Below are 27188 nucleotides of genomic sequence, written 5' to 3'. Positions count from 1 at the left end.
GCTCGTCCTCGAGCATGAAGGTGATAAAACTAACATGGACTTTGTAGCTTATTGCATCTCTTCTGTGTAATCATGCAAATTCTTACAAGGTTCAGTCAACAAAGAATGACAATAAGCAATATGAAGTATAAAGTGATATCTTTTACATTCTACAAAGCACGCATAAAAATAAATAGCATTGTAAGAAACATGAATGATAAATATCTATGAATCATAAAGCATGCTTAGGAGAATCCTATAGAATTTTTGTAAGACTCTTTGTCCTCTCTTTTCATGAATATTTCTTTTGACTCTTGATCACAAGAAAGTAAGCAGTGAATGTATGTGTTAAACCTCCAACAAAATAAAAACTAGAGAGCATAAAATATGGTTTGAGCTATGCAATTCATGTCAACAATAATAGTAAGGATGGGGCACAAAATATCTCATGTATGAAGATATATATGTGTCATGAGTTTGACCTCTTATGAGTAAGTGTTGCCTCATTTTCTTCAATGATAAGGACTACACCTCTCGTTTCACAACTTCGGGTTACCAAGACCTTTCAACATACATGGTTCAATCAAGTATTCGCAATGGGGTACCTTCATGTTGCCTGTACAAAGGACCAAAGGAGATGTGTATCTCAACTATAGGACATCCATACCGAGACAACATGAACAACATACGTTGAGCATCCTCTCTAACTCTCTCACTATTTTCTCATACTCTTTTTTTCACAACTATTTGTATTTTGCTTTTTTCACTCTTCCTGTTGAGGATGCTTGTTGCTAAAACTTCCACCATGATTAAGCATGGCTTCGGTTAGCGGCTCATTGCTCTTCTCTAACAATGTATGCCTACTTTCTTAAAATAACCTCCATCCATTCCACAAGAGATAGCCTTCAACAAAACAAAATAAATGATGATCAACGCATGGTGCAATACCCCAAAAGTGCAATGTTGAAAGACTTCCCCAGTAAACATGGTTACAGTCTAGCTCATCACTCATAATCAATCAAACCAACAACATGCATAGTGGTATTTCCTACCAAACCTTACTTTCTTATGAGCTTTAAATTACATAAAAATGATATTTTGAAAAGGTTGGAGGCAAAACACACAAACTATACTTGGAATAGCAAGTGCTATATAGGTAGGTATGATAGACATTGGATTTGAGTTGATCTTGGAAACAAGTCTATGCTTGTGTAAGAATTCAATTCGTTTGGCTAGCAAGAGATCTAAAAGCATGTAATAGTATCCATAGAGCTATTCATTCATTCTCAAACAATGATACTTAAAATTAAACATCTATGTATACTAGTGAGAAGCAGCACTCAACAATGCACACAACAAATTATCACTCAATAAAGCATTTGAAACTAATTGTACTATGCACAATATAAATTTCAGCTTTTAATGCATCCCTTTTCATCTTTTTATAACATGCAACTCACTTTCATGGAAGCATTCAAGAATGTGATAATTTATTTCAGTAGCTCTTTAATAATAATACAAGTCACTTGTCATGATGGTAATATTATTTCAAAGCAAAACTAGACATAAAACTAATAAAGGGCGCTCCAAGTTTTTGCGAGAATTCTATGTTGCTCAAAAAATAAAGTTTAGAAGTGTGCAAACTGAGAGTTTTAATATGATTCCCGTGGGGTGCCTTGAGAATCCCCAAGATTATGGTCTTCATCATTCCTGTATTTCTCTAGGAGTCTAGGTGTGGTGTTCTTCCATTCCATGTGAAAAAACTTCAACACAAAACTTTCTTCCCATTGTTTTCTATGGGGTGACATTAGAGGTACAAAGAAATCATGCTTACTGTTATTTTACTCAATAATAAATTATATCTTTATGAACCACAGCATAATGTTCTACTCATTAAATTATATCAAAATTTCCAAGTAAAAATTATTTATATACTCAAAAAAATGAATCTAACATAGTAAGGTAGAATCTTTCCAGAATTTTTGGCACGGCTTATACAACTCAGAAAATTAAGCCAATTTACGTGCATATAGAGGATGAAAAGTTACAGCTACTGTGAATTTATAAATATTTTAGTAGTTACCAAAAAATCACAAAAATCGTGCACTAAAAAGTGCAGTGCAGAAACAACAACTCCCACTTTTGTTTTGCAACTTTTAATATCCAAATAGGTAAAAAATTGGTACTTTATTAGAAACTAGAGAGTAATAAACAAAAACAAAACTAACATGCTACAACAAGAATGCATATGAAAAACCAAAAACAAACAAAGAAAGAAATACATGGTCCCCACATACATTCAACGGGATCATGAAGATAAAACTAGAACATGAGTTTGAAATGATTTACTTGACATACTTGAAAGAAGAGGGGGATGCGTGGGCATCCCCAAGCTTATGATCTTGCTACTTCTGGTCCTCTACTTCTTCCTCATCGTATCATGTTACTCATCTCAAACAAAGAAATATTTTCATCTCCATGATACCCCAATGCCTACAAAATTGTTAGCTCTCCAAACAAATGATATGATAATTTCTACCATGATGGAGACTATAGGAATCATTGGGAAACCATTTTATTCAAGAAGCTAACATATATAAAGAAGAAGGAAACACTATTTCTATTTTGTTTTAGTGTATCAAGAGTTTTAATGATATAGACTTTGCAATAGTTCCAGTGGGCATGAACAACACATGCTGAAGGTCGACCGCAATTTCTTCATTGGTGATCCTTCTCATTTACTCTTCCATACTCTTTTTTATTTTATTAAAACTTAAAAACTCACTAATATGTAATAAGAACTAAATCTATTTAACAAGGATATAAACGTGTGCTCAAATTAAAAGTTACTTGAAAGCATATGGAGCACACCACAAGATTTGATACCATTAACTTTTAAGTCTCACTCTCTTCCTATGTATTGTAGACAATGAATATAATGACCAATATCTTGCATTTTAAATAACATAGAAATATAAAGAGGGCTCTTATCTCTTCATTTTTCATAAAATTTGCAAGCATCAAGAGTAAACTCAATAGCATAGTTGTGAATAGAATCACCACATAAAGACAAAGCATCTAATGAGCATATGGTATCATCTATTTCTTTTACATCATCACGATCCTCCCATAAATTATACAAACTTATTTCAGATAGAGGATCATCATCAATATTATAAGACGGGGTATTTTGTGTGTTACCATTGTTGGGAGTTGGATATGGGTAGCTACTCCATTCTTCCTCCTCTTGTGCTTCTTCATGCTCTTCTTGGGATTGCATGGGCATCCCCAAGCTTATGCTTTTATCATCCTCTTCCTCCTCTTGTTCTTCTTTGAATTCCTCTTTGGGCTGCATGGAGATCCACAATCTTATGTTTTCCTCTTCTTCTTTGTACAAAAAATAGTGCTCTCTTGGGCATCCATGCCCCTCTTTTTATTTTTTAATGTCAACAACATAGGTATTTTCATGGTATTTGATTATACAATAATTAAGGATACCTATGAGCGTTTTTTAGAATTAGAAGATAGAGGGCAAGTTTCTTGTTCACAAAGGAATGTGTATAATTCACATGCTGCCATATAAATAACATATTGCTCAACTTGTTCCATACCTAAATGAGCATAATCGCAACTATAAGATGCAATAATATACTTTTTATGGGATCTACACTGGAAATTAAGGTGTCTAAAATTTTGTTCAGAGCAACAGTTTTTATCATCATCGTAGTCAAGCAATTCAATAGCAATATAATTTAGCATTTCCAAGCACAATTCTAATCTCATACCTTCTTTTGATTCTCTATATTTATTAGCAATCTCAAAAGCATTAAAGTACATAAACAATATGTCATTAATATTCATATGTGTGCTCATAACATGAGTATTTTTGTTATTTTCCATTTTTTAAAATAAAGGTACTAAAATTAAACTAGCAATGCAAAGAATATAATAGAAGCTTAGCGCTACGCTCCCGGGCAACGGCGCCAGAAAAGTATCTTGATAAACCCCAAGTGCAGGGGATCACCGCAGTATAATTCGATAAGTATTTGAGTGTCGAACCCACGAGGAGTTGAACGTAAACTATCTATTCTCTAAAGCCCTATAACCCACTTATATGGCTTTCTATTCAAGGAGATATGGTATGTGTGTGTAGAGGTTTTTACTAGAAACTATATGTGCTAAAGTTAAAATGCAAGAAGTAAAATGCAAGACAAGTAAAGTGCAATAAATTAAAATGCAATGATATGATGGGAAGTGAAGTGGAGTAACTCAAGAGAGCAAGTGTTCAGGCAAATTGCTATTTCATTTGTGTGGTTGTCACAATTAGTGAAGCTAATTGTAGTATTTTTAGTGTATCTTCTTGAGAGGATCCATAGATAGGTGTACCCATTGATATGCGCAAATACATCCCTAGTGATTGATCCTAAGGCCATTGTCATGAGCAAGCAAAGGAATTATTAAGACATGAATTCCAACCACCGCTATAAGTTTAAAGGTCCCTATAATTGGACCCCCCGCTAACATGCATCTAAGAATTAGGACAAGGTTTCTGTCACTCTCGCTATCCCTCATCATATAAACATGCAACGGTGATAACTTTATGCATCCTCCTGACATATGTGTGACTCATATAAAAATACAAATGATCATCATAGAAGATAACAAATACTTGTATGCAACCAACAACAAACTATATATCAATTGCCTTGAACAATTCACTACTCAAACATCAATATAGAAATACAATAGATCATGGGAAAACAATATATTTCATCATACATCATGTTTGCCAAGAGATTACATATGGGGGTGATGAAGAGTTGTTGTGTATGTTGATGAAGATGGTGTTGATGCCCTCACAGGAGGGGGTGGAGTCCACCGGAGGCGATTCCGACAGCGTTTCCCCCCTCCGATCTCCGCATGCGGCGACCTGTTGACTCTCTGTTTCTGTGTTTTTGATATACGCCACCGTAGCCTCGATGAAACCTCCGGGTCATATATATATAGTGGTTTTTAGGGCAAAACAAGTTGGTTCACGAAAGATTGAGTCAAATGAGACGGACGAGGTGTGAATGACACTAGGTGGGCTAGGTGCGCCACCTGTCCTCTTTCCCAACTCCTTGATCTCCTGGTGGCCCACTTCAGTTCATTTTGTTCGTCTCGGAATTTACAAAGTGTGGCCCCTAACATTGCCCTTTTTTGGAGTCCTAGAGTTGTTGTAATGTCAAAAACACTAAAATGTGGTGTTTCTTGCCAAACAGAATTGGAACCGGAGGAGGGGGATTATTTAGAAAATCCCCTAAAACATCATAAAACATGGGAATAACAATATATAAGATGCAAATATGTGGTAATATGTTGCAATAAAGTGTAAAGTTCATGTATGTGTTTTACATGCATCAGAGAGATCCTTGATGACCCACAAGTATAGGGGGTGTATCGTAGTACTTTCGATAATAAGAGTGTCGAACCCAACAAGGAGCAGAAGGTGTTGGCAAGCAGTTTCGATGAAGGATTCACTGTAAATGTAAATGCTCACAGACAAGTATTCAGGGGGTTTTGATATAGCAGATGAGTAAAGTACAAGTAAGTAAAATGCGAGAGAAATAATTGCAGCGAGTGGCCCAATCCTTTTTAGCACAAAGGACAAGCCGGTTTGTTTACTTATAATGACCAAACGTTCTTGAGGACACACGGGAATTTAGTCTAGTGCTTTCGCTTCATATAGCTGATTAATCTTCATTGTTTTAATAAGTGTTGTGTGGGTGAACCTATGCTAATGTACCGCCCTTCCTAGGACTAATACATACTTGTGATTATACCCCTTGCAAGCATCCGCAACTACAAGAAAGTAATTATGATAAATCTAACCACAGCCTTAAACTCTGAGATCCTGCTATCCCTCCTGCATCGATATACTAACGGGGGCTTAGGTTTCTGTCACTCCGGCAACCCCGCAATCAGCAACCGAATACAAGGTGCACTCCCCTAGGCCCATAAATGGTGAAGTGTCATGTAGTCGATGTTCACATGACACCACTAGAAGAATAACACCACAACTTAAATATCATAACATTGAATACTAACCAACATAATTCAGTACTAACATTTAGAATTCACCCATGTCCTCAAGAACTAAACGAACTACTCACGAGACATCATATGGAACATGATCAGAGGTGATATGATGATGAATAACAATCTGAACATAAACCTTGGTTCAATAGTTTCACTCAATAGCATCAATAACAAGTAGAAATCACCACCGGGAGAGTTTCCCCTATCAAACAAACAAGATCAAACCCAAATTGTTACAGCGGTGACGAGGTGCAGTGGTGGAGATGGCGGTGATGATGATGATGATGATGATGGAGATGATGATGGAGATGATGTCCAGCTCGATGACGATGACGATGGCGTCGATTTCCCCCTCCGGGACGGAATTTCCCCGGCAGATTTCAGCCTGCCGGAGAGCTCTTTTCTCTCGGTGTTCTCCGCCCCGCGAGGCGGCCGTGACCCTTCGCGACTATCCTCTCGGGGCTTAGGTTTTCGGGACGAAGACATACGCGAAGAAAAGGAGGCGAGAGGGGGCTGTGGGCCCCCTCCTCACGAGGCGGCGCGGCCGGGCCTTGGGCCGCGCCGGCCTATGAGGTGGGCCCACCTCGGGTCCCCTCGGCTCCCCCTTCGGCTCCCTTCATCTTCCGGAAAAATAGGATTTTTCATATAATTTCCGTCAACCGTTGATCTTCCGAAATATTGCATTCGACGGTGCTTTTTCCAGCGAGAATCCCGGCTCCGGTGCGCGATCCCCAAATAATCATGAAACATGCAAAATAGATGAAATAACATAAGTATCATCTCCAAATATGAAATATATCAATGAATAACAGCAAATTATGATATAAAATAGTGATGCAAAATGGACGTATCAATCCTCATGAAGGGGGAAGAAGAGGGGGGCATAGGGCGGAGAGCCATCGGGATGGTGGTACGCGAGTTACCGAGCTTTGGGTCACGCTACATGGAGGTAGGGCCTACTGTTGCTTGTCTAGAATTATGTGGGCGCTTTCGTGTTGTTATAATGAGTTGTGGTTGTGCCTCTAGGGCTCACAGGATCCGGATTATATAGGTGCCCGGATCTACGGTTTCTATGGAGAGTCCTAGCTACCTGGAATACAAGATGACTAACTACGGAATATTACATTGCAGTGCACACCAAGGATCCACCTATTCCTAACTTGCCGTCCAAGGTCCGGCTCCTTTTGGAGAACCTTCTAGATTTGACTCCCTGCGTAGTCCTAGATGGATCTGGCTCATTTTTCATGGGTTGGACTTCTCCATCTTCAATCAACAGCAGCTGGGCCGCCCAATGGGCCATATGCCAACACCACCGTCTGTGGGCCACCCGGACTTGCCGGATTATTGGCCCTACTGTTGGATACCCGTTAATCATACCCACAACACTAAGGATAAAGTAAATGCATGTGCTATGTTCGTCACGTGACAAAAGTGATGATCTTATTTGTTCAAGATAGCATATTTGATATTCAAATATTATGTCGAAGTACTTATGGCTATGCTCTGTTAATTCTTAATACAAGATTGCATGGAGTTTTTCTCTTTCTTGTGGAGTATAAGAGAGATGTGTGATACGTTGCAAACATATCTATAAATTAGATGCTCCATGCTTGTTTTACACCTATTTATATATGTTTTACTTACACTTCGTTGCACTTTTATACATTTTCCGGCACTAACCTATTAACAAGATGCCATAATGTCAGTTCCATGTTTTCTGTTGTTTTGTATTTCAGAAAAGTTGTACAGGAATTATTCTCGGAATTGGACAAAACAAAAGCCGAAGTCTATATTTTACCGTAATGAAGACAAAGTTCATAGGTGGGGTCGAAGAGGCGCCACAGGGCGGCCAAACCACCCCATAGCACGACGAAGGGTGGGCCCGCGCCAAGGGGTGGTGTGGGCCCCCAGGCAGCCACCAACCTCGCCCTTACGCCTATTTATTCACGATCTCGGAAAAACCTAAACACCCGAGCCTCCATCCACGAAAAGTTCCGTCGCGGCCGCCATCGCAGACCCTATCTCGGGAGGGTTCTGAAACTCTTCCCCGCACCCTGCCGGAGTGGGGGATCATCACCGGAGGCCTCTACATCGGCATGCCCGCCTCCGAAGTGATGCGTGAGTAGTTCATCCCTGGACTATGGGTCCATAGGAGTAGCTAGATGGTTATCTTCTCCAATTTGTGCCTCATGTTTAGATCTTGTGAGCTGCCTATCATGATCAAGATCATCCTTATGTAATGCGACATGTTGTGTTTGCTGGGATCCGATTAATATTGAATACTATGTTGAGATCAATTATATACTTGTCATATGTTATTTGTGATCTTGCATTATCTTCGTTGCTAGTAGATACCCTGGCCAAGTAAATGCTCGTGACTCCAAGAAGGAGTATTTATGCTCGATAGTAGGTTCTTGCCTCTAGTTTTCTGGAAGAATGACAATAACTTCTAAGATTGTAGATGTGTTGTTGCTACTAGGGAGAAAACAACAATATTTTATCCAAGGGTAATTATATTATTTACTTTACACATATTGCTTAATGCGATAATCGGTTGCTTGCAACTTAATACTGGAAGGGGTTCAGACGATAACCGGAGGTGGATTATTAGTCATAGATGCAGTTGTATTATGGTCTATGTATTATGTTGTAATGCCCAAACGAATCTCATACTAATCATCTTGTCATGTATGGTCTTTATTCTGTCAATTTACCAGTTGTAATTTGTTCACCCAACATGTTATTTATCTTTATGGAGAGACACCTCTAGTGAACTGTGGACCCGGTTATTTCTTTTACACTGATAAATTCATCTACTGCAATCTTGTTCTGTTAATTTCTGCAAGCATTGTTCTCTTTAATTCCACTGCAAACATCTCTTTCCACGTGATACGTTTAATCCTTTGTGTTCAGCAAAACCGGTGAGATTGACAACCTCACTGTAAGTTGGGGCAAAGTATTTTAGTTGTGTTGTGTGAAGGTTCCACATTGTTGCTAACGCCGGTAGTGCGTCGTGCCACAAGTCAGCTAGCAACACCTTCATAAGTCACGCCTTTCTCCTACTGGTCGATTAAACCTTGGTTTCTTACTGAGAGAAAACTTGCTGCTGTGCTCATACCTTCCTCTTGGGGTTCCCCAACGGCGTGAAATCTACGCTACGTTAAGCACCATCAATGTGTTGCATCATCTCTATATTAGAACGTGATTCCCATATGAATGCGTATCTTACACATATTGAAGTTCCATTATTATTATTATCTCATTGATGAATTTCTATTATCCACTACAACTTTAAAGAGAGAGAGAGAGAGTAGTCAAGTGAACCCATGAACCCCTACCCAATTTTAATCATAAGAAACACCTTTCCATTGCATTTATCTTACTTTTTATTAGCAGCAATATTTTAATCGGAAAATACAAAAATATTCAGTTATCTTAATTACACATAAAACCCAAAAACAATTATCTCTTTACAACTTTTACTTAGTTTATTTTATTTGTTTAGTTTACTTTACTTGTGCTACCTCTTTTATTTACCATTACTAATACGAAACCTTCTGATTGACAACCACACGGTGGAGTCGGGGACACAAGGCTTTATTTACTTTGCAGGATTGCTAGAAGAAGAGGAAGGGAGATAATTCTTTACCCATTCCGCGAGAGTTCGATATAAACCCTGAGTCATCTTTGTGGAGAAAATACTCTGTTGACACAACACTCTGCACTTGGAGTCCCAACGTCATCACCTGCAAACTACAGTATCCTAGTTCCTTCCGTGGAATTTGTAGGTAATTCCATATCCAAGCGTAAATTACATTCGAAGAAGAGGTGAATCCTATCCTCATGCGCTTGGACATGGCATAGAACACAATGAGTATCAACTGTAGTATTCAGTGCCTACACTGAAGTAAATCCCTTGTGTTCAGTCGAGCATTCAAAATCAACCAGTCAAAGGTTTTAGTTTTCATGATACAACCATATTCCTAGAGCCAATGAAATACTTTAGGCACCACCATATGCAAATGAATACGCTTGTAGAAGCTAGCTGTTGTGTATTTTTCCCCAGCAAAAATTCCACTGATCAGACAAAGGGTTAGTCTGCATAATCAAGTGAAGCTCATGTAACTCGTCATAAGCAATTTGGGATGGGGGCAACTGGAACAAATCCGTCGAATTACTACTTTCAAATGCATTGGCCGCTTAAATATTCTAATTTCGAGCATATGAAATAGTTTGAGGAACCTAACACACAGTGGTCTGGAGACACCGTCCATGATCCAATGGTCCAACCAAAATAAGAAAGTATTGCCCTTTCTATGCCTGACAACAACCATCCCTCTAAATTTAAGAACATCATGCCACCAAAAAGATCCACACAAAATTTCAGCATGAGGAATCCTATTCTTATAGTGAAAGTACCACATGAACATCCTCATGATTATAAAACTTAGCAAGGTGCTTAATGAGAAGAGCTACATTTTGCTTCTAAAAGTTAAGAATGCTCAGCCCTCCATTTGCTCTGGGTTTACACACCAGCTCCCACACTGCCAGAGATTGTTTGGGGGTGTCCAAATTATCTTGCCATAAAAATTGCCGAAGAATCGAATCTAACTGCAGGGTAAACCCCAGAGGCAATTGTAGTGAGCATACAAAATGGAGAGGCAGAGAGGACAATGACGAATTTATTAAGTGTAGTCTAGCACCACGGGATAGGAAATTGGAACTAGAAGCCAACCTCCTTTCAAGAATGCAGGCCAAAGGCATTAGATCAATGACACTAGGCTGAGTTGTTCCCAACGGGAGACCAACATAAGTGAACAACATACCTCCAATTTTATATGCAAAGACAACCACTAATTATGCAATCAGGTCATCAAGCACATTAATGGACACCTTATGTGATTTGCTATAATTAATTCGCAGACTTGTAGAGTTAGAGAATTTTCCAAACTCTCTTTTAGCAACTGCAACTTATCTGCGGGCATAATAAGTAAAGTATAATTTGCGTACTAAATAATTGAAAATTTCTGGTCATATGTGTCAACCGGTCTGCTAATTATACCTTGCCTCATGAGATCATTTACAACAGATTGCAAAAATCATACCCAAACAAATAAGGGCAGCGCTCAGGGTCGGTCAGCTGATGCTGGCCTTGAAATCGGTTGCTGTCCGCACCGTCAGATCATGATCCAACGTACAAGAGTCGTCGTAGCTACTTTCGCATTTTGCCCCTCAACTTTTTTAAAATCAACCCGCGATCCAGATATTCTCTACTTAAAATCGTAGAGTAAATCCCTTCGCCCACGGTTATCCTAGTATTTACATCACATATGCCACTGTGCTGATTTAACCTCAGCTAAAGAGTATTACAACAAAAAAATCTTCACCTGCCTACAAAAAAAATACAATTACAACAAAATCTTCACAACAAATTTTAAAATTAATGTTATGAAAAAGTGGTTAAACAACAACTATTTTAGTACATGTTGGTTTACAACAAAAAAATGGACAATAATTACAACAAAAATCACCAGCTATTCTAACAAAAAATATTACATGATGTTTTATAACAAGTTTGCTAAATATTTAATTACAACAAAAATCGCCATCTATTTTAATAAAAAATCATAGATCATTACAATAATAATCACAAACTTGTGACAAATGTCAGGAAAACATTACAACATGTTTGAGAAGCTTTCGCTACGAAATTTATACACAATTATTACAAAATTAACGAGCATATGCTACATTGAAAAAACCATGTCCATGACCAAATCAATTACAACAAAGTCACAAACGATTACAATAAAAATCACTTGGTCATTAGCAATAACAAATCCAATTAAAAAGTTGGTTAATTACAACAATAGTCAACAACAAATCTACCAAAATCATCGGTTGTTTACAATAAACTGCCCCTGGTCATAGCCATTATTTGACCTTAACCTCTAGTATAGCAGCAAAGAAAAATTCAGCCATAAAAGCTGTCAGGTCCACCACGTGAAGACCCAGTGTGCATGCCGGATACTTCCAGCGCCAGGAAACGAAATTAGCAGCAAAAAGAAGGTGGGTCCACCATGTAAACAATGATTATGGAAGGAGCCGTGAAGTCTCCCGGCAACCGATCTTTTTCGGCCCATCTGCCGACCGACTGTAAGTATTTTCCAACAAATAATATAGAGGAGATAAAGGATCTCCTTGTCAAACCCTCTGCGACACACAAATTTCTTCCGAGGAATCCCATTAAAAAGTACGGATGATGTTCCACATGATAGATAGCAACATCCTAGTCTAACCATTTTTGATTAAAATCTTTACGTCTCATAACCCATGGTATCGCCTCATGCTCAACAGTGTCAAAAGCTTTCGCAAAGTCCAACTTCATGATGACAATAGGTTTGTTGGATGCATGACACAAAAAGGTATTCAAATGCCCATACCAGACAATCCTATATGGATCTATTCCTGAGAAATCTGTATTGATTTTTATGCATACTATCCAAGATTCTTGATTGCGACCTAATTGCAGCCAACTTTGTCAAAAATTTAAAACAAGCATTGGTTAAAGATATGGGCTAAAAATCATCAACCTCCACAGTTACAACCTTTTTTTTGGAAGCAGAGTAATATATGCGACATTATATTCCGAATATTAAGATTTCATTCATGGAATTCAGAGGCAAGACGATAAAAATCATGCTTAACAATTGACCAACATTTCTTGACAAATAAATCGTTAAACCCATACGAGCCCAGTGCTCGATCATCCAACATCTCTTTAATGACTTCATCCATTTCTTTTTTTTAAAGGTATAGTAACCTCATCAAGCCCCTCAACTTTCTTCAATAGAGAGCCGAATCAAATTGCATAGACATACCATCAGAATGGCCCATTCTCTCTTTATATGAAGAGCAAAGTAAACCAGCCATCTATTGGTGATCTGAGATTTCCACACCATCCTCATTTTTCAGCACATCAATATTATTTCTCCCGAACCTTTCAGTTGGCATTGCATGAAAGAATTTAGTATCATCCTCCCCGTGTTTAATCCATCTAGTTGTGTCTCTTTTAAGCCAATAGTTACATCCCGCAAGCAAGAACTCATCCAAGTGTATCTTCACTATTTTCCAAAAATTAAACTGTGGTCTGAATAATGGTCTATGCTCTTCCAAAGTGTCCAAAGATAGAATTACCTTGTTACAGTTTGTTATTAGAATTTTTAAATGGTACAAGCTAACCTGCCATTTGTTAAGGTCATACCTTATAGGCCTTTTAAACTTATCCACAATAATGGTAGAGTTGTAACTCTTATTAGAAACTTTCATCCAAGAGTTATCCACACACTCTTGAAAGAAAGGCATATCCACCCAGTAATTCTCAAAAAGAACATTTTAGCTTTCGGGATATTAGTGTCAATGTTGAAAATAGACGGTGATGTGGACATAACCCTTTGGGTACTCGACATTGGCATACTGTTATCACCAGATTTTGGCTAAATCAGGAGGTAGGCCGCGATCAAGATGGGCTTGGAAGATTACACATTGAAGATCTATGAAGCGGCCTTGCATGGAGAAGTTGGGCTAGTTTGCCCGTGTATCTTTAATTATAGCAGACTGTATCTAGATTAAAAGTTAGGGTTTATCTCGTGCACGGTTTAGTGCACGCCCACATTAGAAAGTCCGCTGGACTATAAATATGTACCTAGGGTTTTATGGAATAAACAACAACTCACGTTCAACCCCAAACAAACCAATCTCGGCGCATCGCCAACTCCTTCGTCTCGAGGGTTTCTATCAGGTAAGCGACATGCTGCCTAGATCGTATCTTGCGATCTAGGCAGCACAAGCCCCACGTTGTTCATGCGTTGCTCGTCATCGAAGCGCTTTTGATGGCGAGCAACGTAGTTATCATTAGATGTGTTAGGGTTAGCATTGTTCTTCGTTTAAGCATGCTTACGTAGTGCAACCCTTGCATATCTAGCCGCCCTCACACCTATCTCGGGTGTGGGGGCGGCACCCCGCTTGATCATTATTTAGTAGATCTGATCCGTTACGATTGCTCCTTGTTCTACAAGGATTAGTTTAATATCTGCAATAGTTAGGCCTTACAAAGGGGGAGGATCCGAGTGGCACGTAGGGTGGCGTTCGTAAGTCCTAAACAGGATGTTCCGAGGATCAACTTCATGTTGGTTTTTTGGCCTTGTTTAGGATCGGCTTACGAGCACCGTGCGTGGCCGCGAGGTCCAACCTGGAGTAGGATGATCCGATTATGCGGTGAAAACCCTAAATCGTCGTAGATCTAGTTAGCTTTATCTTGATCAAGCAGGACCACCAAGTATTCGTGCACCCCGTACGAATCATGGGTGGATCGGCTCTTTGAGCCGATTCACAGGATAACCTGAGAGCCGATCGAGGCTCGTATTTAACGTTTGCATGTATGCCCTGCAGGAAACTAAGCGAGGCATCCCCATCACCTTCCCGACCAGGTATAGGTCGGGTGGCACGCCCTGCACTTCGCATCGCCGCGTGTGACCAGAAGAGCATTGCGGGCCGTCGCTCGGAGGGGTCTCAGCCAGCCGCAGCTCTAGGCTCTTCCCGGCTCTACGGTGTTGACAAGGCCGCTGCCCGCCGGTGGGTTTTGGCAGTCAACACATTCTGGCACGCCCGGTGGGACAATCGTCTACATCAACCACATCGCCATCTACATCTGAGATGGCGGGCGGCACGCCAGTCACATACAACGAGATCAAGGCTACCCTCGAAGCCGACCTCATCGGCTCATATCACAGAACCCGTTCGCATGGCGTCAGGCGGAAGGAGTTCTCACCGGAAGGCGCACTCGATGAAGTGGACCTATCTGTCCCGTCAGAAGAACGTACCAGGGCCGTACGCCGTGAGGTTGATGGCATGGTGGCTCACTCGTTGCGTCTCCATTCCGAGAGCTTGGTGAATACTTTGGAGCATGTCGCCGTTCGGATGATCAAGGAGGTCATGAAGAATCAGCACTCTTTGTCAGAACCGGCTCTCGGGACGCATCAAGGAGAGTTGCCATTCCAATCCCGTCCACCAAGCAGAGGAAAGCCGATGGCGAGACATCGGCTGATGCGAACGCGTTGCTCGTCCTCCCGACGAAGCCTAGTGCTCCAGATTCACACGAGGGGTATTACGATACCTTCATGAGAGGGCTTTGACCCAGCGAGTCGGCTAAGATTATGTTCACCACACGGTCTGCTTGGGTCCAACGGCGATCTAACGAACAGCGACCACATCGGCTACACGAATCCCAACGAGCCGACGTACGAGTACGGTGCCTTGGCGTAATGCAAAGCCGATATCCGTAGTTACCAGACAGATTCGGCTCGGGGGAGGCATATGGTCACCACACCAGACAGATGGTAAATGTTAGCCGGTGGAAAATCGGCCAGTAAAAAAAAAAGAGTCAGAACGTTGCAACGTAGCGATTACAGAAAGACCCAGTCCAGCGAAATATCATCTGTCTGTGAAGGCCCTACTGAAGAAACACGCCAAGGGCGATAATGGCGTCGACACGGATGCGTTCCGCCTCAGCGATCTCAGCCTCGTCATCTGCGTCTTTGCCCGTCACCAGCTGATTGCTCAGGGAACGGATTTCAGCCAGATCGGTCTTCAGATCGGCTGTGAGGTCTTTTGCTTCATCTTCAGAGCGGGCAACAAGGGCCTCCTTGTCTTGGATGAGCCGTTTGGTCACCCTTACCCTCTCTTCAAGGTCCTCCAGCTCCTTGTGCAGGGTCTCGAGTTCGGCGCGAGTAGCAGAAGTATCCGTCTTGGCGTCCAGAGCAGCTTTCTTCTCATTGAGCCGTCGACACTTCTCGGCAATGTCGGCTCTCAGCGGAAGTTGGGAGTGGCGAAGAGTAATCCTTTGGCGAGCCGTTTGTACCCTTGACTTGAAGGCCGACAAGGTAACAGCGGGCCAGAGCTTCACTTGCAGGGTCATCGGGAGATGAGACCGGATATCCTCGAAGATGCCTTTGACTTCCTCGGAATTTTCAATCAGAGTCTCAGTCGGGGCAGAAAGCAAGTCTCTGAGACGCTGGAGTGGACCACGAACCGTACTAGGGTTCGGCTCTCCACTTGCTTTGGAAGAAGCTGGTTCGATGGATTCTGGGTCGAACGCAAGCAAGCTCGAGAGATCACAACCCTGATAGGGTAAACAAAGTGAGTTTAGCAGGCAATGGGGGAATTGATGAAGCCAAGAAGGGAAGACATACCTCTCCCAAGGAAGGAGGAACAGCCGACGCCGTAACAATTGGCTTCTCTGTGGACTCGGGTGGGTCAGCCACTTGGGCAACCGCTATCGTCGGTGTAGCTAGATCCAGAGTAGCGGACGGCCTCGGTACCTCCTCAACATCTTCGCTAGAAGCTTCGGCGGCCTGCAAGAGGAAGTGATTAGCCGATCCAAATGATAACAGGACAGCATGAAAGCGTGACCACGAAGATAATTACATTTGAGACCTCCTGGCTTGATGAAGAGGCTCGTGGGTTCTTACGAGCCCTTTTGACACAGCGTTGCTTCGTGCGTAACCCCGATCTGGTCAGGGCCTGAGGAGCAAGGGTTTCGGTGATCGACCTTTTCTTGGAAGCCGGCGCTGGCGAAGCCGTCTGGCTCCGGGTAGTGGACCTCTCGGAATCACCCAAGCTCGAGTCTCCTTGGCTGGTTTCTTCGGCCCCGCTGGAGGATCCTTCAGTGGAGGCCTGTAGGAAGAGATACAAGCGTGTCATAAAACAAATTCTTTGAAAAAAACGGACAAGTGCCTACAGGGTCTAAACCAACTTACACGCAAGCTTTCCTGGGCCGGAGCTTTACGCTTCAGGGTTTTCCTGGCCGCTACCTTCCTCACCGCCGTCCTCGCCTGAGTTGAGGCTCGGGGGGCAACCGGTCCCGAAGATGCTCTGCTCTTGGGAGCCGATTTCGGTGAAATCGGGCTGACTCCGCATTATGACTTTCTTCGGGGGTGGCGAGCTCGACGGAAGAGAACCACCGGTGCCGGAGGAAGAAATTCGAAAGGGGAACCGTCGGTTTGCGTGGGAGCCGGGCCATCTAGTTGCTCGCTAGGAAAAAGAGTTAGGTCACGAGACAATCACCATAAGGTAATTGCAAGAAACGCTTAAGTGACGGTACACGGTCCGCAGGGGGATCATACTCGGCGTCAAGCTCCTTCGACGAGCGGTCCTAGGGCCCTCCTGAAGACGTGGGTCTTCCACATAGACCACCAAGTTTCAAAACCATCGGTGGTGAGGAGAAACGGAGGTCATGCGGAATTGGTATGGCCAAAGCGTCAAAGAAGGTATAACACCTCTGGGCAGTGAGGATGTCAGGCAGTTCAGCCCTACTTGCTGTCGAGTGGTGTAGGAAGAAGTGTGGAGGCACCTGTCCGAGACCAAGCTGTCGAGCCGCTACTACCGGTTGATAACACTCATAACCGGGTTTGATGATCCGGTTCGAGGTACTCATGCCAACAGGGAGGAAGCAAGGACGGATCATGAGAGAGTACAAGTGTTGTGTGCTGGCGTCATCGGCAAAGTCATCCAATCGGAAAGAGACGGGGTTTTCAAAATTTGCCGATTCAGTGTAAGGGTAGAACAGGGGGTTGTCCAAACCTTGGAAGAAAATCTTAAACCACCCTGCTGCTTCCTGGGGGATCAGCCTGCTGCCCGGGAGACCATACAGGGCTTGGCCGTAGCTGGTGCATCGAATTTCCTTTCCAGTTTCGTCCGGAAAGGTGCGGGTGGTCAGCGATGGGAAGTCCGGGATTTGGCCGTGGAAATATAGTTGGGCCCACAACCGAATGAACCACCGGGGGCCGCCGGTTTTAAGCTGTCTTGCGGGAGAACGAGTTTGACGGACATCGGTTGAAGGGATCGATAAATTTCTCCAAGAAATAGTTTGCCTAGGCCGAGTTTTGTGCCTTTAGCAAGCTCATAGGCCGAGGAGAGGTAATTCTTGGTGGGAGCAAGTGATGGACCGCGAGAATATGAAGTGCTCCAGCCGGAAATTCAGAAAGGCTGTGTGCTCCCTCTCGTCACGGGGCCTTTGGTTTTCATATAGCGATTGAGATAGGCGCCCGAGCTGGTACACTCTTTTTTAGAGGAGAGGGTGAAAGGGACTTTTGGCAGCTTGAAGGCGAAGGGTCGGGGGATGCAATGTCTAGCCCTGTGATCATGGCCACATCCAGCAGGGTCGGGGTCATAGGGCCATGACCAAACATGAAGCGGTTCAGTGCATCAGACCAGAAGTAGCCGATGGTTTTCAGGATGTTCTCATTCTTCTCAAGAGGAGATAGCGATAATGACAGGGCATCGGCTATCCCTATGGTTTCCCAAGTGGCATAGTGGGATTTTGATACCCTGTTGTACCATGCCACCCAACCTTCAGGAGGATTAGGCCAGGCTCGCGAGCGGTCGGCCCGGAAGTCAGATCTAGGTTCTGGCTCACAAAGGGGATTCTGTTAGCTTCGCACGAAATTAACAGGGCAGGACTCTCCGAAGAACGAGGACCGAGGCACATCGAATTCGCGAGAGAAGGATGTGGCAGAAGGATGTCTGAAACCTAAATTAGTAGCAGAACGAGGCATTAATTCAGGTGTTTGCCATTAATCCCATGTCAAGCCAAGCGGCGAGAGGAGGTTGAGGATTACCTTCAGCCCGGAAGCCGTGGTATCGGTATTGGATGACTCCGCCATGGCGTTGAAGGAGTTGGGGGCGGCGCGGTCAAGATCTGTGTAGGTGGTTGTGGATTGGAACTGCTCAGGCGGCGATTTGGGGATCTGACTTTGCCTTTTCAGATGGAGGTCGCGGGTTACCGTTTGGAAGGGTGACTAGGTCGATGTTGTCAGCGTTTTTTTTATGATAGAGACCGATGCGAGGCCATCGGTTATTTTTTGAAGGTTGTGTGACTTTGACTATCGGCAAAACCATTGACTGGGAACGCTTCCTCATTCACAAAGAAGGGTTTTTTATGAAGAGCCGATTGCTCAAAAAGAGCCGATTGCTCACGTAACTACTGACGCTATGTCACTAATCCTCGCTGCCCTCGTCGTTGACACGGAGGCGCTTCGCCGGCGGGTATCCAGTGGAGGAGGAGTCATTCGGCGCAGCTTAATAAGGAGAAGCCTAATGGGGGATTTAAGACCATTGCGGTATCCAAGGAAATGGTGCTAGATTATCAAGTTTTGCAAAAGCAAGAGCAAGACGTCATGGTAAAGGGTACTACAACGGTTCTGCCACGACATGACCCGGTGAAAGGAGCTTAATGATTTTGGAACTGTCATTTCCAAAACCAGGGGGGCATGTGTTATCACCAGATTTTGGCTAAATCAGGAGGTAGGCCGCGATCAAGATGGGCTTGGAAGATTACACATTGAAGATCTATGAAGCGGCCTTGCATGGAGAAGTTGGGCTAGTTTGCCCGTGTATCTTTAATTATAGCAGACTGTATCTAGATTAAAAGTTAGGGTTTATCTCGTGCACGGTTTAGTGCACGCCCACATTAGAAAGTCCATCTGGACTATAAATATGTACTTAGGGTTTTATGGAATAAACAACAACTCACGTTCAACCCCAAACAAACCAATCTCGGCGCATCGCCAACTCCTTCGTCTCGAGGGTTTCTATCGGGTAGCGACATGCTGCCTAGATCGCATCTTGCGATCTAGGCAGCACAAGCCCCACGTTGTTCATGCGTTGCTCGTATCGAAGCGCTTTTGATGGCGAGCAACGTAGTTATCATTAGATGTGTTAGGGTTAGCATTGTTCTTCGTTTAAGCATGCTTACGTAGTGCAACCCTTGCATATCTAGCCGCCCTCACACCTATCTCGGGTGTGGGGCGGCACCCCGCTTGATCATTATTTAGTAGATCTGATCCGTTACGATTGCTCCTTGTTCTACAAGGATTAGTTTAATATCTCGCAATAGTTAGGCCTTACAAAGGGGAGGATCCGGTGGCACGTAGGGTGGCGTTCGCAAGTCCTAAACAGGATGTTCCGAGGATCAACTTCATGTTGGTTTTTTGGCCTTGTTTAGGATCGGCTTACGAGCACCGTGCGTGGCCGCGAGGCCCAACCTGGAGTAGGATGATCCGATTATGCGGTGAAAACCCTAAATCGTCGTAGATCTAGTTAGCTTTATCTTGATCAAGCAGGACCAAGAATGTGTTGACTGCCAAAACCCACCGGCGGGCAGCGGCCTTGTCAACACCGTAGAGCCGGGAAGAGCCTAGAGCTGCGGCTGGCTGAGACCCCTCCGAGCGACGGCCCGCAATGCTCTTCTGGGTCACACGCGGCGATGCGAAGTGCAAGGGCGTGCCACCTGACCTATACCTGGTCAGGAAGGTGATGGGGATGGCTCGCTTAGTTTCCTGCAGGGCATACATGCAAACGTTAAATACGAGCCTCGATCGGCTCTCAGGTTATCCTGTGAATCGGCTCAAAGAGCCGATCCACCCATGATTCGTACGGGGTGCACGAATACTTGGTGGTCCTGCTTGATCAAGATAAAGCTAACTAGATCTACGACGATTTAGGGTTTTCACCGCATAATCGGATCATCCTACTCCAGAGTTGGGCCTCGCGGCCACGCACGGTGCTCGTAAGCCGATCCTAAACAAGGCCAAAAAACCAACATGAAGTTGATCCTCGGAACATCCTGTTTAGGACTTGCGAACGCCACCCTACGTGCCACTCGGATCCTCCCCCTTTGTAAGGCCTAACTATTGCGGATATTAAACTAATCCTTGTAGAACAAGGAGCAATCGTAACGGATCAGATCTACTAAATAATGATCAAGCGGGTGCCGCCCCCACACCCGAGATAGGTGTGAGGGCGGCTAGATATGCAAGGGTTGCACTACGTAAGCATGCTTAAACGAAGAACAATGCTAACCCTAACACATCTAATGATAACTACGTTGCTCGCCATCAAAAGCGCTTCGATACGAGCAACGCATGAACAACGTGGGCTTGTGCTGCCTAGATCGCAAGATGCGATCTAGGCAGCATGTCGCTACCCGATAGAAACCCTCGAGACGAAGGAGTTGGCGATGCGCCGAGATTGGTTTGTTTGGGGTTGAACGTGAGTTGTTGTTTATTCCATAAAACCCTAGGTACATATTTATAGTCCAGATGGACTTTCTAATGTGGGCGTGCACTAAACCGTGCACGAGATAAACCCTAACTTTTAATCTAGATACGATCCGCTATAATTAAAGATACACGGGCAAACTAGCCCAACTTCTCCATGCAAGGCCGCTTCATAGATCTTCAATGTGTAATCTTCCAAGCCCATCTTGATCGCGGCCTACCTCCTGATTTAGCCAAAATCTGGTGATAACACATACCCGATGCAAATTATGAAGATGGACCAGCACAAGGACTCGACGAGCTGGACCCGCAAGGAATATCAACTTGGACTACAAGGAAAGGAGACTCCAATACGAATCCTACTAGGACTCTTGTAAACCCTAGCTTGGCTGATATATAAAACCAGGCAGGGGCACCCCTTAGGGACACGCATATTCAGAAACACAAATCATAGAGGCGACACGCCTAGACACCTCAACCCGCGGATTAGAACTAGACTAGACCCAACAACTCCGCCTATGGCGGCCCCCTGTACACATATTTTCATATACTGGATTGCTAGCAGGACGTAGCGATCCTCCACTGCGGGGACGTGAACCTGGGTACGTCGTGTACCGCCTCGCTCCCGGAACTTCCATCGTCGCCTTTCTCTGAAACCCAAGTCCCTCATGGTGGGCATTGCCGAGGAACCGCCTCGTCAGACGGTACATGATCCGATCCAATTTTTGTTAATGGAAGGACCATCATGTTAGGGTAGTCCATAATCTAGTTTGAACTTGTGAAAAAATAGTCCAACTGCTCTAAAAGTGGAATACTCTGGATATTCAACCACGTATATGACCTCCCTTTTAATTGCAATTCCAGCAAACTAAGGTGTCATATTATCTCATTGAACAAGAACATATCATTTACCTCACCACCTGGGTTTTTCCGATTATAATTTGAGCGAGTGAAATCAAAATCACCAATGAGGAGCCAATTCTCAGATACCTGGATCTGCAATTGAATAGCCATTGTACGAACCTATCACGTTCCACTCCTCGACAAGGACCATAAACTAACAGATGCCAAGGTCCAAGTTCACTATTAGATGTGGATATGAAATTAATGACCAAACCAAACCTTTAGATCTGAACCAAAAGCCCTATAAAATCTGAAGAATTCCACAGAATAATGATACCACCAGACCCACCAAGAGAAGGTGCAAAAGCAAAACTATCAAAGCTCTTAGGACCAAATTTCCTAATTATAGGCCAATCAAAAGACTCACATTTAGTTTCTTGCAAGCATATAATATCACATTCACTTTCATCAATCTTGGATCTGACTTACGTCTGTCTATTTTCAACATTAGTACCACCGCCACACCTCTTTTCACCTTCCATCGCCTGATTCGGCTCAATATTTCGCCCACATATGTGTTTTGACCTAAAACCATCTATATACACCCCTGGTATTTTTCCTCGCGATGAACAGAGGCGAAGATCCAACACCAGAGAAACATAGACACACTAGTCTGCCGCCGAAGGAAGATTGGAAGGGGAACCATTGCCGGAATTGCCTATGGTGGCATGTCCTCCTTCACCAATCCCTCCACGTAGCTTTCCACCATGAGAGGGAGTAGTTCACCCCCCGGACTTGGGTTTGTGGTAGTATCTTTATCCAATCTCTTTATGCATTATCATATAAGCTACCTATCATGACTGCGCTGCTACAAATGTAATTCCTACGGTGGTTATTGTGGTGTGAGATGATACATGTTATGCATTTGCCGTTATGTTGGAACATTTATAGCTTGTCATACTTAGGAAGCACATTGTGATTCTTTATTGCACTGGGTAAGCTCCTTGTAAGTATACTGTCTTGATTGCCCACGTCACGAGGTGCTTGAGCGTGCTAAGTGTAGGTAGATGAGAGGGATGCGGGATGCACTGACAAATAAATCTTTGCACATGTTTCTATATGTGTGTTTTCATGTAAATGAGGGTGATGTATGTAGATATGGCGGTATTGGTGGGTGTAATTGTGTGCCAGTAACGGTGTAGCTTAGTGACAACAAAAGCGAGACTGAAGCCTTTGGTATTGTGCATCTATCGATCAAGGGAAACATTACTTGGGGCTAAATGATAACATTGTCATGCTTTATGGGGTCTGGCGCATGACTATTTACCAATGGGAGCACAACTCCGTAGAAGGCACATCCCGGCGTCCAATGCATGTGTCTATTGTACTCAAGAGGAATCAAATGGGCATGTTTTTCTCTTCCGTCACTATGCCAAGAAGGTTTGGCGAGAAATTAAGCCTGTGTATGGCATCCATATGTGAAGGAAGTTCTTCACTTGCCCAAAGACGCGGGTTTTTGATTTTATGGCAAGGTCGACGGAGAAAGAAGAAACGGTCATGGTTGTTGTTATCTAGCACTTGTGAGTGAATCGTAATGGCGCTCGTAATGGTGAGTCAATGAAGCATCCCGGAGTTATTGCCGAGCAAATCAAAGCTTATGTCAAGATGATTGAGACACATCTGTTTGATCCAGACCCTTCCACTAGGCGTGACATTATTTCTCCAAGCCATCGACGGTCTCCTCCGCCAGAAGGTATGGTGCATGTTAATGTTGATGCAACTCTTTTCTCCCCCTCCCGCCAAATGGGTCTTGGCTTTGTGATCCGGAACCACCACAGTCAGAGCTTGACTGCTTGCAGCGAGCTCCTAGAGGAGGTTACAACGCCAAGTGCTGGCTCTTCGCCGCACGATGTCCCTGGCTGGTGCAGACGGTTTTGACAAACTGGTGATCATCTCTGATTGCCTTCCTTTGATTCAGAGGATCCAATCGCCGGAGTTGGATCGGAGTCGGTTGGCGTTGTGGTGCAGGACGTCAAATCTATCTATACCGATTTCGTTGAGGTTTTCTTCAAGCATGTCCGACGTTAGTACAATGAGGCAACACACATTTTAGCTTGTTTCTTCTATTTTTAGAAAATTTAATCTGAAATGTATCCAGAAGACTCTACGTAATGATTTATTATGATCAACAATAAAGTGCCGTTTTACCGGGAAGTTCCTAACTTCCTTTTAACTGTTGCTGGTCGACAATCCCTTGTCTCCCCTTTGGGCTGGGCCATTTTCGTCTGTTTTCCCAGCCCTGGTCCATTTTATTTGTTTGTAGCCCACCTGCTTCTTTTTCCATCCTCTTGGCCCGGCCTAGCCCAGCCTATGTAATACTGCACGGCTACTAATGGCAAAAATACCCCTGGGTGCTAATATCTTCGACGCTTTGGTGCAACGCGTGGCGCAGAATTCGCGGCTACTAAAATCCAAGTTATATACCCTCGCTAAAAAAATCCAACCTCTATTATTTCCACGTTAACTCCAACCGAAGCTTTCCCTTCTTCCTCACGTACTACACGAGCCAGAGTTCGGGCATGGAGCGCTGCTACTGGACGAGCGGCGCCATTCCAGACGCCATGGCGTCTTCTCGCCGCACCGTTCCTTTCCAATTCGCCGGAGCCGACGCTCGTCGCCGTCTACTCCTTCCCGCGCAGGCGTTCCGGGGAACGGGTAGGAGGCCGCGGTTCGTGAGATTCCAGGCGCCGCCTCGGTGCCACAAGATGTATGTTCCCGGTAATTCTACATTTGGGCCTTCATCTTAGCGTAATCTTTTATTTTGAAACTTTCATTCCTAGGTTCTTAATTGCTGTTTATTGGCGGGAAAGCAATTGGATTGTCGCGGCCGGTCATTGTTGCGGTAGTGGCTACAAGCAGAGTAGCTAAGTGGAGTTCAGGAAAGGAAAAGAAAAACACATAGCTATGCTAAGTAAAATGTCTACAAGCAGTTTTTTTTTCTCTGTCATGTTTGTGATCGGAAATCGGGCAAATCTTATTGTAGGTACACCATAAGCAAACCGGTACTGATAAAACTGACAATATCCTCCTATAGTATAGACTGAGCCCGTGACGCGTTTCAGGTTTTGGAGAGGGCTCACCGGAGAAAAAGGCGGCGATTAGCCTGCAGAACTTCTTCAATTACGTGGCTGTCAGGATTGTGCTGGCACAACTTGAGGTTACCGACCTTCTATTTCTTCTCATACTCCCTATGGACAATGTTAATACATTAAAATCATTTCTCTGAACTTTGAATGGTTTGGTATGTGTAAATTGAAATCGTTTGGTACATGTACACTCTGCTCTGAACTATCTGTTCCTTTTGTTAACAAAACTCCCTGAGGTCTATCTGAACTTCGAACGGTCCATATGGACGATAAATCTGTTTGCACTATAATATTGTGGGATACATGTTTTAATGTTGAGTGACCTAATATAATGGTGATTATCTGATAGCTGTTTTGTGTACCTTCCTGTGATGCAATTTACTGATAAAGAGCTACAACCGAGAAGCATATGTTGAGCTCAAGGAATTCGTGAGTCGCAACTCTGTGAATGATGCTGACAATTTCTGCAAAAACTTGATTCGTGAATCGCCAAGGCACAAGGCATTAGGTAACCTGCTTCCCTATCTTTGATTCATGATATTACTTGCTACATGCTTACCGCTGAAGAACCCTATATATAACATACTAAGTTTAAAGTGCCTGTTTTTGTGAGCAGAGTTTCAGCTAAGTAAGATAAGTAGACCAAATTCTGAACTTAGAATACTATTCACACAAGTAGTCATGTACTAAGCTTAGTGTTGGACGAATTTGCTGACACGTCTCTTCTCTTGTTTCATCATGGAAACAGCTATGAGGATTTTGGAGGTAAGCACCGAGTGCAGTTAGAAATGACAATCTTCTGAGCTTGGCACGCTCCAGGAATGACTCGTGCATCTGTAACTGCAGGTTCGATCTGCTTATATGAAGAATGATTTCGAGTGGGACAACCTGAAAAAGTTATCCTTCAAGGTTGGTTTGCTTGCTATAGCACGCCGAAATACCATTCTTGGAAGAGACGTGCCATTGGTTCTTAATTTAATTTTGCCTTTCCGTGGTGCATGCGCAGATGGTTGATGAAGCCAACACAAAGCTCATGAGGGATTATGTCCTGGAGACCAGCCACATAGAAGACGACGATAAGCGATGATATCCCATGTCTCCTGAGCACATCTGCCGTCCATGCATGATGCATGATTTCTCTCGATCGATCGACAGCTATGCACACATGCACATAATCTGATTGTGTTTCTGCATTACTAGTGAATATGTGAGCATTAAGTTGTTTACTGACCTCCTACGACCAGTTTCCAAACATGTTTGATATACTTGTTGCCAGGGTAGGTTAAACACCATATGTATCATTTTCCATAATAAAAGCACAAACGGGGAAGACAAAAGGAAGTGTTGAATCATTTCATCACAATCACAAAAATAGCGCTTTTTTACTGGCGTTCCTATTGTGTTGATCCAAATCATCTTTAGTAAAGTTAACGTCTTTAGTCTGGTATATCAGTTGAACTTTTTTGAGGTGAATGTCAGTTGAACTTTTCAGTTTTAATGGAACTTTAAATTACGAAACAAACTTTTCCTAATTAAATACGAGAGTTTCATTGACCATGTCCGCACATATGGATTTAACCGTAAACACTCCTGAAGAATGCAGAATCCAGTGGAACTCACCTGGTTCCTCTTATAGATTAACGCCAATCAACTTCCAAATTAGATGAAACCAAGCCGTTTAAAATTTACTAGAGTTCAAGTTGAAACATTGGTAGCTGTAGCATGCTTTCATCACTCACAACATTGTTTTTTTAACGAAAGAAATATATTAATATCAAGGAGATACCAATTACATTCAGCTTTTGCATCAACATAATGTCAAGAACTTGTCAAGACATCAAGAATACACACAAACAAAAAGATAAAAAGAAGAAAGAAAAAAAAACCCACCACAGTGATCAACTAGTCACAGTAGGATCCAAACCACCACCCTCCAATAGCAATGCCACTAGGAAGGAATAAAATGCACAATCATCATTGCCTAATCTAACCAGAAAATCATATCATAGATTTTCACCTTGGAAAA

General features: G+C 43.2%; 1 protein-coding gene across 1 annotated transcript; it reads left to right on the top strand.

Moving 5' to 3' along the window:
* Positions 1-24520: 24520 nt before the first annotated feature.
* Positions 24521-26514, top strand: LOC124682995 (chaperonin-like RBCX protein 1, chloroplastic). Its single transcript, XM_047217585.1, has 7 exons — positions 24521-24794; positions 25139-25233; positions 25553-25670; positions 25911-25927; positions 26009-26071; positions 26169-26277; positions 26308-26514. The coding sequence occupies exons 1-6, from the start codon at positions 24596-24598 to the stop codon at positions 26247-26249; spliced, it is 573 nt and encodes a 190-aa protein (XP_047073541.1). The 5' UTR covers positions 24521-24595; the 3' UTR covers positions 26250-26277; positions 26308-26514.
* Positions 26515-27188: the final 674 nt, after the last annotated feature.

Source organism: Lolium rigidum, chromosome 1 (assembly GCF_022539505.1).
Source record: "Lolium rigidum isolate FL_2022 chromosome 1, APGP_CSIRO_Lrig_0.1, whole genome shotgun sequence".
Taxonomy (NCBI): domain Eukaryota; kingdom Viridiplantae; phylum Streptophyta; class Magnoliopsida; order Poales; family Poaceae; genus Lolium; species Lolium rigidum.
Note: the sequence above shows the minus strand (reverse complement) of the source record. Positions and strands in the feature narration are given on the sequence as shown.

What these genes read in the sequence shown, in the direction of transcription:
- LOC124682995 (XM_047217585.1), top strand. Translation starts at nt 24,596, where the DNA reads ATGGAGCGCTGCTACTGGACGAGCGGCGCCATTCCAGACGCCATGGCG. An exon ending in CCACAAGATGTATGTTCCCG is followed by an intron (nt 24,795 to 25,138) that starts GTAATTCTACAT and finishes GACGCGTTTCAG; the next exon opens with GTTTTGGAGAGGGCTCACCG. An exon ending in TGAAAAAGTTATCCTTCAAG is followed by an intron (nt 26,072 to 26,168) that starts GTTGGTTTGCTT and finishes GTGCATGCGCAG; the next exon opens with ATGGTTGATGAAGCCAACAC.